Genomic DNA, 16,061 nt, shown 5'->3' with positions numbered 1-16,061 from the left:
AACGGACAAGATGGTGTGGACTGCTGATCACATTATGCGACTAGCAGTCCAATTCATGCACACTGTGCCACAGCCGGAGAGCAAAGCCTGAACTTTGAATGCGAGAGGTGTTCACTCTCGACTACATAAAGTACACTAGGACTAGCTACTGTGAAAACCTTATGGAGTCACCCGCAATGCACAAATTGTGCAAAAATTCCACAAGGAAAAATCATTCGCCTTGACCAGGATTTAAACCTGGATCTCCTGATTTCCATTCTCTGTGGAATTTTTGCACAATTTGAGCATTGCAGGTGGCTCCATAAAATTTCCACCATGGCTAGTCACAATATACTTAAATGAATTTCATTATTGGTCATACAGCAGGTTTGAAATAAATGATAATATAATATGGAAGAATGATGAGGATCAAATGGATCAACTGAGCACGTAACGAGGAAGTCCTAAGAAGAGTAGGGAGAAGAGAAGCCTCATGAAAACCTTGAAAACCAAGAAGACGGAATAACCCTATGGGCCATATCTTGAGACATGATGGCCTGATGAAAACAATTGTAGAGGGACAAGTAGATGGTATGAACAGAAAAGGAAGACCTCGAATGAAATATATGGAACAGGTAAAGAAGGATATGAAAGAGAAGAAATACGTAGGTGTGAAAAGATTAGGTGATAGAAGAATTAAGTGGAGATCTGCATCAAACCAATCTTAGGATTGTTGACCATTAATGATGATTGTTTAACTCCAATGCAATGAGTACGGCTCATTGCAAGGGTAACCCTAAAGTGAGAGATTAATAATGTAGGTCTGTCAATGTAGAAAAGCATACAGAATTACACCCTATAATCAGTGGTGATCCTAGCACTGCCTCATTAACAAGCCCATTTTTCTATCAATTTCATTCACAACGTATAATTCTCAGGTAACTCTGCACTAAACTTTGATTGTACAGTGGCTGTAAGCTCATTTCAGATGAGTTTGAACAAGGAAAGGCATCATTGTAGTGGACAAGTGAAATATGATCATCTTCTCCACACGTAAATGATATCATCACCATCAGTTACCCCTTTTGTAAGAAACCTGGAAACAAGTACCTTGTATCATTTCAAGCAACAGCAATAGCCCACAAGATGCCTCCACACATCTCCTCACAATTCTATAGGTCATTAAACAACTTTTTTCGAAATTCCAAGTTCAGCATCAGTCAAAATGTAGCCTGAGGTACCAAATGAACAGAGAAAAAATTTTTTCCTATAGGTTGACATCGTACGGTGGTGCCATTGCCATTTATGTTGAGTGTAGGCAACCCGCAACACTTAACCTCTTTTTACGCTATTTCGGCAATAAATGTTGTGATTTAAATGGTTTTTTCAGCCAATTCTGCACCAGACATGTCTGAAATTGTCGAGGTAAACAACATAGATCGAATACTCACGTTTTTTATATAATCACCGGTATTAAAATGCAAAGAAACGTAAAAAACTTTGAAAATTTCTTAATCAATCGCATATATTTTAATTTGGTGTACTCGTATGGAGAAATGGAGAAATTTGACGGGCCGACGACAGGACTGAATATCTACTTTGGGTCAATTGGTCGCCAACTGAAGACCTGTGTGCAGCTACATCTAGTGAAACATCAGGCAATTGATCTTGACCTACCTGATCCTTAACTAGATTTATCACTCATAAGCACACACCACAAATATTCGCTGGGACATGGCCTGTGGTATAGCCAGGGGATACATCCCACAAGAGCTGGCTGATCATGATAATGGGGAAATGAATAACAACCAGCAGATGGGGAACGATGGCCAACAGAATGATCCGCGTTTACATAGGAACAAGACGACCAACAGTGGCTTTGAAAACAATTAACAAGATTATCCTGAAACTCTATATTCCTATGTGGTTCACAATAAAGAAAAATTGGAAGATTACAGAGGGAGCGAAACATGTCTGGGAAATGCTTAAGAGAGTAAGGCAATTCCCTAAAAAGTAGAGTTCTTGAGAAATTCATCTAGAGCAAAGCGTTCTTCGCTCATCCAAGGAGCATCCTCATTGCAATGGTGAATGATGAAAGGGCTGAAGTGCGAAGAGTAGCCTTTCAAAGGATAGTGCAGGCAAGAAAGATGTATTCGCCAGAGTAAGGCATCAGGGCTTTTCACATCCCTGAGCAGTGTGTTGACATTAGTTCATAGGCAGGCCATATAGAGATTAGGAGATCCTTACTTTAGGATGGGAAAGGGAAAATTGTTGTTCTATATAAACGATTGGGTCATATTAATGCGATCATGCCCATACGAGCACACCAAATTAAAATACATATATGCCATTAATTAAGAAATTTTCAGTTTTTTACGTTTCTTTGCATTTCAATACCGGTGATTGTTTAAAAAACACGAGTATTCGATCTATGTTGTTTACCTCGACAATTTCAGGCATGAATGGTGCAGAATCAGCTGAAAAAACCATTAAAATCACGACATTTGTCACCGAAATAGCGTAAAAAGAGGTTAAGTGTTGCGGGTTGCCTAAGCTCAATATAAATGGCCCTGGCGCCACCGTAGGATGTCAACCTACAGGAAAAATTTTTTTCTCCGTTCATTTGGTACCTCAGACTACATTTTGACATATGTTGAATTTTGAATTTTAAAAAAAGTTGTTTGATGACCAACTAGCCCCTACTCCATAGCAAACCATTTTTCTACGTCCTCTCCTCAACTCCCACAGGTTTCTAACTACCTCACTCTCAAAATGGCAATGGCTGGTTGCTGAGTGTGTACTCTTCTGGGGAAGACACCACAAAGCCACCAGCTGTTGCCATTCTTCTACAGTTAAGTGGCTTGACCACAGAAACGTTACACAACATCATGTGATTGTCATTTTTAAGTGTCTATGTTTCCTCGTTTATATATCCCCAGCCAAAATATACTTACAGTCTCATTAAAGCCATGTCACTTTGCTGAGATCCCTTTTCACTTTCCACCAGAAGTGGACCAGCCATATCAACAATCCGACTAGGGCTCCTAAGAAGCTAAACATTAAGCATTGAGAAAGCACAAATATTAGATGATTACAAACAGAATTCTTTAGCAACATCACTTTTACTATACAGCAACTCCCCATTATTTAACATTGATTATTAATGAAGTAAGGATTATTTAAAAGCACAGACGACCAAAATGATAAGTAGGAAATGTTGATACAATACTCAAATTATCTTCATATAGATAGACATAAAATGGCTGATAAAACTAAATCCTCTTGTTTTCTGATATTTTTTTAGGAGGAACATACCTCCTTCAATGCCTTCAATGCTTCCAATCTATGTCTAGGTGGTGGATACAAAAGCATTCTGTGGAAAAATGACTCCAATACAGGCCTCAGAGACCCAACACGTCCCACTAACCGTACAAGCTGAGTTCCAATACTGAAAATGACAGATCAGCAGTGGTAAGATTTAACTTACATAGAGTTCAAATCTCATATCCTCCAAAAGAATAATTAAATTCAATACTATTTTTAAAGACAGAGATAATGACTCACCTGTACACAGTTTTTGCCTCATTACTGTTAAAACTAGGAGCTGAAGCAAGACAGCCTGATCCTCTTCCCATTTCTTCTTCCATTTTGCTTCCAGAAACGATATTTTTGTCAACTTTTGGCGATCCCAGAAATGCAATTAGCAGAGGACAAAATTTTTGCCAAAGGAACATAGTAAAGTGCTTATTAGTGTGAATCCACTGAGGTAGGCTTGAGATTAATGTGTGAAGGCATTCAAGGAGGAAGACTGCACTATTACCAGATCTGCCAGTTGGTTCACTATGGAAAAGAGAGTGTAAATAAGGCTATCAATAATCAAAGCTCCACAAGACTTTGACAATATTTCTTATAATGAGAATGATAGGACAAGAACCATTTAAGAAAAGATTATTTTCTTACAGTGAATTAATTTGAGAACATGCATATATTAGAGGATCAAGTTAGTCCTTTAAGAACATTTACTTCACACCAACACAAATACGGTAAAACCACTGTACAACGAATTTGTTGGGACCGGAAAAACGGTGACTTTGCTGTAAGGGGTTTCATTGTATGAAGGCAATATGCAGGTTACATATTTGCAAGGGCATCCAAGTGTAACATTTGAATTCACATCTTGTTGCCACTCATCCAGTAATTACCTCTTAATACTTGAAGAAAATTATAAGCCAGGTTTGCCCTTTTTAAGTCCTTTGCACCAAGTCTCTCATTTAAAAATGCACACTGCTTGCAAGCTAATACAGTAAAACCTCTGTACAACGAATTTTTTGGGACCGGAAAAACCATGACTTTGCTGTGGGGGATTTTGTGGTACAAAGGCGATATGATGGTTGCGTCGTCGAAGGGGCATCCAAGTTTTTTTTTTTAAAAAAACCTTTCCAATAGCGATTATATACAATTTTTAATATTTATCATCAAATAACATGGCAATCAAGGCGAGAATTTAACTCTGCATATTTCTAATTGAAATTTTTTTCCACGTCCATTCTGCTCTACACCTCATGACCCAATTTATCTACAATCTGAAACTAAAGGAATGCCAAAATTGAGACCTATGTATTACCTACTTTAAAAGTACTTCAAAACTTTCCTGAGTATCTAGTCGATATTATCCATATCCAAATATTCATATCCTATTCTTTTCATCAAATTTATGTGGATTTTAAAATTTTTATGAACTAAAAATTATGGAATAAGATACAAAATAAACACTATGAGCACATTTCAGGCATGGGCTACAGTTAATTGTAAAATAAAATTTTTGCAAAGTAGCATATTTCGCCTGGAGTGTAGATAACAAAGAATGAAAGATTTCAAATGAGATTTCTCGGGCAGAAAGGAGAACAGCGCTAAAAACTGTTGTATCCTGCAGCTAAGCAACCTACGATCCACTCCTGTCGATGTGATTGCCTAATTTACACTTCCCTTTATAGAACATAATTCACCTCCAAGGTATAGGTAAGCTCTCTGTGATTAGAACCCTCCACCAGTTTGATCAAGAGACGGCTCGAAGAAATAAAAAGGGATTTTAGGATTTAATTAAACTTTCAATGAAATACTTTTTTGGATAAAATAAATTTTAATAGGACAGCAGTCCACTAACATTTTTAAGTCTTAGCATTGAATTTTAAAAACAGTAACATATTGAACATCTTGTGCTTAGTTAATTGCCAAAATTAAATGGATCCAGTTACATTTAGCCTTTAAAATGTAAAATATAAGATAAAAATGGGGACTGCAGTGAGTGCCCCTGAGCAAAAGATTTTCAATCAAATATTCCAAAGGTACAGATTCGTCACCAGAGAAAAAGAATTATTTGCAACAAATATCATCATTCTAGAAAGAGAGACAAGTTTTTGATAAAAAAGGAAAGAGAAGTTTAACTTACGTCTGAGCTTCCTCTAATCTGCTGCATATGAATTGAAGAATAGGTATAGCCTCATTAAAGCATGATGCTCCAATCAAATTGCGGTCAGACGGTTTACCATTGCTTCTCCAGCTTCTCTCCAACTCCTGAGATTCTTCCTCTGAAAGAAGATTATTGGCATAAACATGATGACTCCTGCTCATTCTGCACCAAGCCGTCAACATGATAATCATACCTACCAAGAAAGCTGCAAAACGACCTCAATGTTTGGCTGGTGGCAGCCTGGGCAGCAGTCCTAACAGCCTGATTGCCAGTTTCGTAAGCTTCACTGCATACAGTCAGAATTTGTATGATGATACGCCCATTCATTGTCCAATAACTGGTGCATGCCATATTTAAAAGTACCTAAACATTTTGAATTCCGTGATAACAAATTTTACTTTTGAATATCATTTTACAAGAGAGTATGCCATTCACAATATAATCATTCATGTTACCTACTTTTAACATATCAACCTGAGAATCATCAGACTGCAAATTAATGGAACTAATAGCTTCCAGAAGCTGAGAAGGTAGCCATAAAGAATCATCTTCTGGTTCAAAATTAGAATGAAATCTATCATCACGAAGTAGTTTCTGAAAAATAGAGTAAAAAACTGTTACAATAACTACCATATGTTCAAACAGCACAAATTATACACCAAAATGTGAATATTACATGAAGGCCACTCAGTCCATATGCAACAAATTTACTCCTTTTTGTTTCCAATGCAAGCCTAAGAGCTGCAAAACACTTTGCCCGAAGCTCATGCGGTGGATCACGTAGCATTCCATGTTGGCTTTCAAGGATATCTGAAGGGCAATTGATAATGCATTAATAGTTGCCAATGCATATTTAGGTTTATCACAAGTAGCTGAGAAAATAGCCTGCATTACCATGAGCTTCTTGAGAAGCTTTCCTCAGAGCAGAAAATTTTGTATTGGTGGATTCTTTTACAATTTGCAGGAATAAGTCCTCCATACTGAAAAATAAATGGGAAAATATTTAATAAAATTAGAAAATAAAAAATATAACCAATCACCCTATTACAGAATACTTAGCTTATTACTCAAAGAACACAAACAGAAAATTATTAATATCATGAGACTTAATCTACACCTTATTGACGATATCAATTGTCATGGTGTTCATAACACCTTATCATCACTTTTGGGTCTTTTAGTATTTCGTTTTGAATAAACATGGTCAAAGACAGCCAATATGAAAAACTCATAGTCTTCCAGTTACGACTGAGATGCAGTATGAAAAATTTCCATCAAGCTGATTTCCACACGGTTCATCTTTTAATGAATAGTACGTTGCAGCATCTATATCGGCACTAGATTCCTCACCCTGAACTCCAATTCTATGTGCATTGTTATAATTCTATAAATTAACCAGAAAAAAGTCACTGGAAATCATAATAAATAAGAGAGAAAATTAGTTTAAATGACCAACACTAGCCTATATAAATATTGATGCAATACTGAATTTAAATAGCTCACTATGAAAAATCTTATTCACAAAATGAGGAAAGAGAGAGAGAGATCTTTCAATGTAGCTTTTTCTAAGAGTGAATTAATTCTAAAATACCATTGGTTATTTATTACCCTGGAAATCTCCCTAGGAGACACGCAATAAAAATGTTTAATTACCATGAAACCATGTTGACAAGAATAAATTCTATTGTGAAAACAGCAAAGACCTCACTCTCCCAGTTTTGCAAATAATTTCTTTCTTTGCGGAGTCTCTCCTGTGAGTTTACTTATCTATAATCCAGTATTTGTATCCATAAAGATGGAGGTAGTGTAACTGTAGGTCACTTGAAGTCATGAGAAAAAGTCTGGCTGTGTCAGTGTAACAAATAATGACTTAAATACTTAAAAACTAACTTGATAATGTTTTAATCATGCAGGGCATTTATTCCGATTCACTATGTAGTATAAATTTTGCGCATATATACACTTCTCTAAACCAAAATTATTATTTGTAGCTGTGAAATCTTACGTTGTCAATGCAATGACCTGCTATGCCTACCTCGGTCCTCTTATGTAAAATTAAATTAAAGGAAAGAAGTGATGTGATATTAAAAACAATATTTCATGCGCAATAATCATTTATACGTAAATACGACGCGCATTATGGCATAAGCAAACAAACGCTCCGTTTTAAACGTCAATCGTTCACCCTTTGTACGATACCATACAAGGAAAAAGTGACAAAAAAAGGGCACCAAGGAGTATCCGCGAGAGTATGCAAACGTGTGATATTGTCACGATTCGATTGTAAGTGGCACCGTGAATAATAAAATAAAACCATAAAAAAGGAAGTTCATTAAATACGGAATGGGGCGCATTCAATGTCAATATCTCAGTGAATCTGTTATTGAGATCACTGCGGTAGTAATATCCATCCGAGGCCGTAGCATTCCATTGTCACACAAGAAACGAATCCGGCGAACTGTCTGAATTGCTGGGACATGAAACTGATAAGAGCATTAATCTCTGAAACATTGCTAATATATCCACGATAGAATAATGATAATTCAAGTAAATTATAAATCAAGAAATCAATAGCAAATGAAAGGCAAAATAATATTCCACAACACTCAAAGTACCAGACACCATATGCCACAAGCCACAGCTGTAGTAGGGCATGAAAAACCTCACCAGCTGTAAATACCCAACAACTGAGAGTGCGTATTCTCAAACAACTGGTACAATTGTTGAGATATAACAAGCAAAGACATATTGACGTATACCTTGACTTAAACAATTCCAGTAAATTCCTCAGTTATGATTTTCAAGCTATCAATGAAATGAAGAAAAAGTCATGCATATTACCTTTTCTTACGTTCCCAATTACAAATTCAACTTCAGGAACTTCAAATAATGCTGTCAGCGACTAAAAACGAAAACATCTCGCAGCGGCAAAACCATTTCTCAATCTGACGACAAGACAGAAGTCAAGGTACCATTCACGATTCAAAATTTACACTAATAGAATAAAATAATCAAACCTATGTGGATGACAAAAACTCCATCCTTTAGATATTTTAGACGCACTGAAAGCTAAATTGTGACAGTAGAAAACAACCGCTGTCACCCATTACGATGGTTACGATGAGATTGTTGCCGTCCGCCCAGGCGCATCAAGAACCCAGGTTAGCCACTCCTGAAAAATAATTTTGGGATAACTGGCGTGAAGTTGGCTAGCGGAAATTCTGCTTGGAGGTTGGTATATTCCATAAATACTGTATACTGTAATTTAAACTCAATTGTATATTCCAAAAGGTTGATATATTTCATATACACTGTAATAAAAACTCTATGGTATCTTCCAACCTCCGTGAATTTCTAAGAATTATGGGCGCGATTAGCGCAATCGAAAACAGCGTACACGAAGAAGATACACATGGCGATTTTAACTTTATTTTACTCTAGGGTACTCTACTTTGTTTCCGCGACATTTGGGGCATATTTTTCTAGCAATAAAGATTCAATTTTTATGACAATAACCTCGAATACGCTTTATGAGAGCACGCAGACTTAATTCCTTTTGCTTTACAAGACGATGCATTGATTAAAGTTAAGAGTCATTGAAAAAGGTTTTTTTTGCGAGGATATACCTATGAAGTATGAATAGTTTTTCCATGAAGAGACAAAATTTTGCATAGAGCTATATTAGGATGCAATTAACTGTTTTTTTTGCGTCAAAAAAGTATTACTATAATTTTTAAAGAATTGGGAACAAATGGACGTGACCGTATTTAACTTATTATTTGCGCTTTGCGCTGAGCAAAAACAAGTAGAATATAATCATATCCGAAACGATTAATCGACCGTTATTAAACTCAATGAGATAACACCACGAATATTAATTAGTAATACTACGGCAAAAATTACTATTACAAAACAGGATCGTCAATCCTCTATATTACAAAAGGTGCCACTCGAGTCGCTGACAGACGAAGTGATCCGAAATTCACTGGGAAATAATAGCCACAATTAGCAGTTTTAACCGAAATTTAAATATAACATGATGTGATCTATCAAATTCCTAACTATTAAACGCTATTCCTCGCAACTACAAGCATGACAATGCAAAATATTGGGAAAAAAGTGGATCGCATTGCACTAATCACCGCGCCGCGAACATTTTTGAAAAGCGATTGGATTGCTACCGAAGTGGCTGAGACTGAAATCACCGATGGCGGCGCTGCAGGCGCTGACAATATGGCCGACGCAGCGAGGTTAGTGTTCTGACAATAGCATAGGCGTAGTAGGAGCACAACTCTGTGGTAGGAAGTATCGTCGAGGTATCCCGCTGTATCAATTGAAATATGTCGAGGAAGATGTTTCTTGGTTATGAAGAAGTATATAGATACCTAGGGGCAACAACGAATAGCGGCTGTGCCACGGAGGGAGAGTGTATTTTAAGTGCGGGACTTGTTAATTTCCGTTGGTTGCCTTTTAGCGAGCAAGGCGGTGAATTGAAAGTATTGGCTTTGGAAAGTATTGGCTATCGGTAATGCATAACATATATTACTTACAACGTTATCACAATACTAACAAAATAACACTGGACGGCATGATTATCGGCCCTGACACCATTCCTGCTGCTTCTACTGTAAAATGACCTCCTAAATCCGAATATGAACTCCGTTTTTCCCCATCACCCACCATTTTTGGGGGAGCTCCCCCCTCCAATTTTTATCACTTTTCAGTCATTTGGAGGAATTGAAACGATTATTTTAGCATTTAATTTTTTTCTAAGGGTTTTTAGAGGTGCAAAATTCTAAAAAATATATATATATGATAAGGAGGTAGATATTGGGGGAATAAGTCTCCGTAAATTGTGTGAAAACGCATTAAGAATTTTCAATTTTGCCATATTTTCGCAATTTTTTACGTATTTTTAAAATTTTCCAGCTCCCATTTCACGTCTTCCTCCACCGAATGATAAAAATATGTATAAAAACAAGAAACAGCAGTAATAATAAAAATATTTTGCTGCATAGCATAGCAACAATGATTAAAATTTGTAGCAATACCTCGGAAGGTTCACTTTACTACGCTGGCCCTCGCAATGCCTCGCCCGCTCAGCCTTGGACGGCAATTCTCTTAGCTTTCGCAGCTAAAAAGGATAAGTAATACTTCCTTATTCCACGAAAAATATAAGATTAAGATTTTATATTCTCATTTCAGTTAAAAAGTTTTCTTTCTCCTTAAGAATGGAGTTGCACAAAGTATCAGCCTCTCAAATCAATTGTGTGTATTGAAGTTGTCGTCATCTTCCCTCGGTATCTCTAGCAATCGCAGAGTCAACTCTTTCGGTGTTTTGGACAAGGATGATCCTTTTTTTCCAAGTAGTTAAAATTGTGCAAAACAGTATAAGTTCAGCGTGGAGGTTTTCGGGGTTACTACCGCATAGATTCATCTCTGCAGACAAATCTGATCACAAATCAATCTACAGAATCTACGCGGTAGTAACCCCGAAAACCTACACAAGGATTACAGTAGAAGTTGTTTCACTCCTTCTTTTTCCAAGTGAATGTCAGTATGTGGGCTTGAGTTGTGATCATTACCGTGATTAAATGTGTAATTATGTTACCATGTGTAAAAATCATCCTCATCCCTTCCGCTATGTTTGCGGTGAATTTACTTAAACATTGCAACAATAATCTCTTCTTTTAATTTTTAAAACTGCTTATAAATTTTACTTTGGCTGCCAAGTTGGCGGTCAGGGCTAGGATTAAGCTCCAAGTGTTTGTTGCACCACTTGTTACAGTAATTTAACCAAATACTTGGTCAAACCACTGTAGCATATGGCACATAGTTTCGCGCAAATGAATGGCAATCTCTTAGAAAAGGGCATAAAAATCTTTTCCTATGGGGCTAGACAATCAGCACTGAAATTACTTTTTATGGAAGGTAAAGGCTTGGTTTTTTCTGTAATTAAATGCATTGTTGATAGAACTGATGATGCCATGTGACCCAAAAGATTGAGACTGTTTATGGATTCGTCAAATACAAGCTTTAAAGTGGTCCTGTTGGCCAATGGGAATGAGTTACCTTCTGTCCTTTCTGCATACTCTGCAGATATGAAGGAGACGTTGAAGGAGAGTATTTCAGTTGAATCCTTGAAAGAATTAATTATCGTGATTATAATTGGTAAGTTTGCGCTGATCTGAAAGCTGTCGCTCTACTCATGGGACTGCAATCAGGCTTTACGAAATACTGCTGCTTTCTTTGTGAATACAACAGCCGCGCCCGTGAAAAACATTACATAGTACGGAATTGGCCTCGGCGAGAAAGCTTTACTCATGGTTATAAAAATGTTGCTTATGTTTCCCTGGTTTCGACAGAAAATATTCACTTGCCACCATTGCACATAAAATTAAGACAGATGAAATACTTTGTGAAGGCAATGGAAAAGACAGGAGCTGAATTTCAATTTTTAACTTAATTTCCTCGTCTTGCAATTAGTGAGGCTAAAACCAAGGAAGGAACTCGTGGACCCCCAGATTAGGAAACTTTTACAAGATTCGACGTACATGAAACACCTGAATTATAAATAAAATCGAGCTTGGCTTGGATTCTGAAACGTGTGTTAGCTGTGAGAATGAGCTGAGAAACGTGTGAATTGCTGTCAGCGTATTAGGCCATGGGGTTTAACGTGTCACTAAAAATGCATTTCCTTCATTCACACCTGGATCTTTTCATAGAATATTTACGAGCAGTTTCAGATAAACACAGGGAATGGTTCCATGAAGACATCACCAAATTTGTGAGGAGATTTTCAGGGAAATTGAATGCGGTCATGCTGATATATTAGGCCTACTGCTGTTTTTGCATGAGAAACTTCTACCTCACTTCACACTGGTTATTTTTCTCTTTGTTGATGCGCGTGTGGTATTGAGGGCACCAGCATGGTAGCGTACCTTCTCAACTGTTGGCACACATTTTCATTATTTTTTCTATGCCGTGTACCTAATTTTTTTTATTACTGCTGATATAATCTGTTGATATGTATATTTTTCCATCATTTTAGGATATTTGGGGCATGGAAAAATAAAATGGGAGCTGAAAAATGAAGAAAATAAGTGAAAAAATTGCGAAAAAAGGAAAGGTTGATCATTTTAATGGGTTTTTTTAAATCATTAACGGAAACCAATCCCCCCAAATCGACAACCTTACCATTAATTATCATGTTTTAGAACTTTTCACCATTAAAAACCTAATAAGAAATATAAATTCTAATATAATCCTTTTCATTCCTCCAAGACATATCAAAGTGATGACAATTAGAGTGGGGGCTTCCCCCTGTAAATGGTGGGTGATGGAGGAAAGCGGATGTCATGTTCGGATTCAGGAGGTCATTTTGCCTAATAATTAGCAGGAATGGTATCAGGGGTCAAAAAATTGTTTTTGCCGTCCATATAAATGCATAAAATACATTACTTACGAAGTTATCGAAGCTTAACACTAACAATTTATCCAGGGAAAACTGAATATACCCTACGGGGCCTATTACGTAACTTTTACTCGGAGCTAGAGCTATCTGTAACTCCGCCCGGATTTGTTTTGATTTGTAGCTCCAACCCTATTACGTACCGGCAGGAGTTACGAGAAGTCTCCGAAAGAATGCGGAGCTACAGTGGCTATGGAAAATTCGGAAAGCAAATCTCCAGAAATGAGTCAACCAATAGGAGCTTAGGTATCCGATAGTAAATGTTTCTGAGCAGACGGGTTTAACGTGAATTTCGGAATGGAGTCCCAAACTTGTATTTCGTAATTTAACGTGAAATCCGTGAAATAATTAATATAAACTACATTGTTGAAATGTTTATACTTTAAAGCTTATTCATATACAGTTATATGTCATCCAATGTATGCAGTCATTCATTTATCGTCGAATCCAAACCTATTCTCTGCCCATGTTACTATTATGGCAATGAATACAATTTTAGATACCGGCAAAGGTCGGAGAAAATGAGCAGGAAGCAGTATGTGGTGCTCACTAATTTTATGAGTGACCACAGAAGCTTTGTCCTTGGCGTATTCCAAGGAATAAACGGGGAGGCAACAATAAATAAAATGTGGGGTGACAAACCTTAATATTTCATCGACAATTAACAAAAATGTGCTACTGAGATTGACAGATGCCTACAAAGAACGAAGATATTTGCACACACACCGACATATTTTTAAATACCAATAACACCAATAATGAAAATAAAAATGCCTTATGAAAACTCCAGCCCGATTTCCTTCGCTTCTCATCTGTCATTTGTTGATGTCTGCTGTCGGAATCTGAAAGATAAGGCAATGGATCGACCAATAAACATATATTGGGGAAGGATGATGAGGGTGTTTGCGGAGTATGTAAGAAGGAGGCATCTGACATTAGAAATGAGACGAATAAGGGTTTCCCACAATCCGATCGAATTAGATGAAGACCATTTTCCAATGTTTTTCAGAGTGTCGAAACACATTTTTCAATATCTCTGCCGGTCTCTGGGACCCACACTAAGGAAACGCAGAATAAGAAGATTCAACATTACACACGCCCATAGTGATATAATGAAAACTCTTCAATAATATTTATCTGTTTTTCCACGCTTAGTGATATTCTGCGTTTCCTTAGTGTGGGTCCCAGAGACCGGCAGAGATATTGAAAAGTGTTTTTCGACACTCTGAAAAACATTCGAAAATGGTCTTCATCTAATTCGATCGGATTGTGGGAACCCCTTATTCGTCTCATTTCTAATGTCAGATGCCTCCTTCTTCTTACATATATGTATACTCCGCAAACACCCTCGTCATCCTTCGCCAAATATATACATATGTTTATTGGTCCATCCATTGCCAAATCCTTCAGATTCCGACCTTCCGACGGCAGAAATCAACAAATGACAGTTGAGAACCGAAGGAAATCGGGCTGGAGTTATCATAAGGACGGGTCAGAAGCCTGCGTTATTCCAGCCCCGAGATAGCTCCAGTTCGCAACTCCTATCGGAGTTATTTTGACTACTGTAATCGCAAATTGAGCTATGGCAGCCATCATAACTCTTATAGCTCCATAGCTCCGGAGTTATGACTTACGTAATAAGCCCCTACAATGCCTATGATTTCGCAACGTGGTTTCTATATTACCAACGTCACAGTTGAGTGACGAATTGTAGCAATGAAAACCAACTTAAAAGCCTCGAACACAATATCAATGGATAAAATATATTGCTTACGACGTAATGATAGCTTCATGTCAACAAAATAACTACAGAATCCGAGAATACCGAACAATACCAATGCTTGATCAACGTGGCTTCCTGCGGTAAATGCCTAGCCACCTATGGTTCCCTCGAAGCTCTACTTTCGAATTCGGCCGATAGTTGGCGTCTCCCTTGTCTGGATTCTCGAATAGAAATCAGCCTCCAATTGTTTGGAATTGGAGCTCTTCTACAAATTCCCGTTGGCTAATACGGATAACGGAGGACTTCGGCATATTTGTTATACTTCGTGGAGTCCGATTCGTGGAAACATTTAGCAATTAATCATTCGTTAGAGCACTTAGCGTGAGATTCCAGTTATGTACGCCGGCGGCGTTCATAGAAATAACATGGTATGTTCACCACTGGTGCGATAATAGGAAGAAGGGACAAAAAAGGGCACCAAGGAGTATCCGCCATCAGGGGCGCAGCTAGGAATGAAGGCTGGGGGGTTTAGGTGCACCTAATACCGGATGTGTGGGGGTATGGAATACCCACCAGGATAAGCGGTAGGTGCGAGATTAATAGATGGCCGAATTTTAAGATATATGGTTCAAAATGGTGAGTTTACGACATTCTGAGGGATATTTCATATATCCTTGGGGCATCGTGGGGGGATTTATCCCAAAAACCCCCCAGGGGTGCTCTCTCGCTGCGCCACTGTCCGCGATAGTATGCAAAAAGTGTGATATTTTCACGATTCACTTGTAAGTGGAACCGTGAATATCAAACAGAATGGGGTGCATTCAATGTCAATATCTCAGTGATTCTGTTATAGCAATTACTGCGGTAGTAATATCCATCTGAGGCCATTGCATTCCATTGTCACACAAGAAACGAATCTGGTGAACTGATAAGAACGATGGATGACGTCAGTTCCTCGCTATTTTTTTCTATGAAAGACTTATGCTGCGAAGCTAATTTTTTCATTGATCGCAATATATATTAATGGCTATTTTTCTATAAATCAGCCTAATCTCTTTCATTGTATACTATAGAATTTTTTACTAAATACATTGCAGGCTGACAATATGTTCCGCACTAGAAAGATGGACCGATAAAATAAAATGATGTTTTCAGTGAATACATATCAGAAAATTAGTGATGTAATGAATATAGATATCATATTTGGAGAAGCCTTACCTTAAATGGAAGGAGGACCAAATCTAAGGGAAGTGGATGATGCATCATAGAGAATATAGATGTTCATAGACATTTTGAAATTAACAAAGATTGAGGATGTCCTGAATATGAGCCTAACAGCTAGCATATACAATCCAAAACAGACACCAGATAATAGGACAAGGTCAGAGCTGATTTCAGTGATTGCTGACGTCTTCATT

At 37.5% G+C, this 16,061-nt stretch overlaps 1 protein-coding gene across 1 annotated transcript in view; it reads right to left on the bottom strand.

Annotated features, from left to right (window-relative positions):
• LOC124170613 (brefeldin A-inhibited guanine nucleotide-exchange protein 3) overlaps positions 1 to 8,583 on the bottom strand; it is a 95,980-nt gene extending 87,397 nt beyond the window's left edge. Inside the window, exons 1-9 of the mRNA XM_046549441.1 lie at positions 8,291 to 8,583; positions 6,344 to 6,429; positions 6,126 to 6,259; positions 5,909 to 6,043; positions 5,647 to 5,812; positions 5,429 to 5,567; positions 3,544 to 3,819; positions 3,295 to 3,427; positions 2,934 to 3,031 (exon numbers count right to left, since the gene is read on the bottom strand). Of these exons, the coding sequence (XP_046405397.1) occupies positions 2,934 to 3,031; positions 3,295 to 3,427; positions 3,544 to 3,819; positions 5,429 to 5,567; positions 5,647 to 5,812; positions 5,909 to 6,043; positions 6,126 to 6,259; positions 6,344 to 6,428 (1,166 nt within the window). The 5' untranslated portion in view covers position 6,429; positions 8,291 to 8,583. The remainder of the gene's footprint in view (positions 1 to 2,933; positions 3,032 to 3,294; positions 3,428 to 3,543; positions 3,820 to 5,428; positions 5,568 to 5,646; positions 5,813 to 5,908; positions 6,044 to 6,125; positions 6,260 to 6,343; positions 6,430 to 8,290) is intronic.
• Between the last annotated feature and the right edge of the window lie 7,478 nt (positions 8,584 to 16,061).

The sequence above is a fragment of the Ischnura elegans genome, chromosome X (genome assembly GCF_921293095.1).
Source record: "Ischnura elegans chromosome X, ioIscEleg1.1, whole genome shotgun sequence".
Classification (NCBI taxonomy): domain Eukaryota; kingdom Metazoa; phylum Arthropoda; class Insecta; order Odonata; family Coenagrionidae; genus Ischnura; species Ischnura elegans.
Note: the sequence above shows the minus strand (reverse complement) of the source record. Positions and strands in the feature narration are given on the sequence as shown.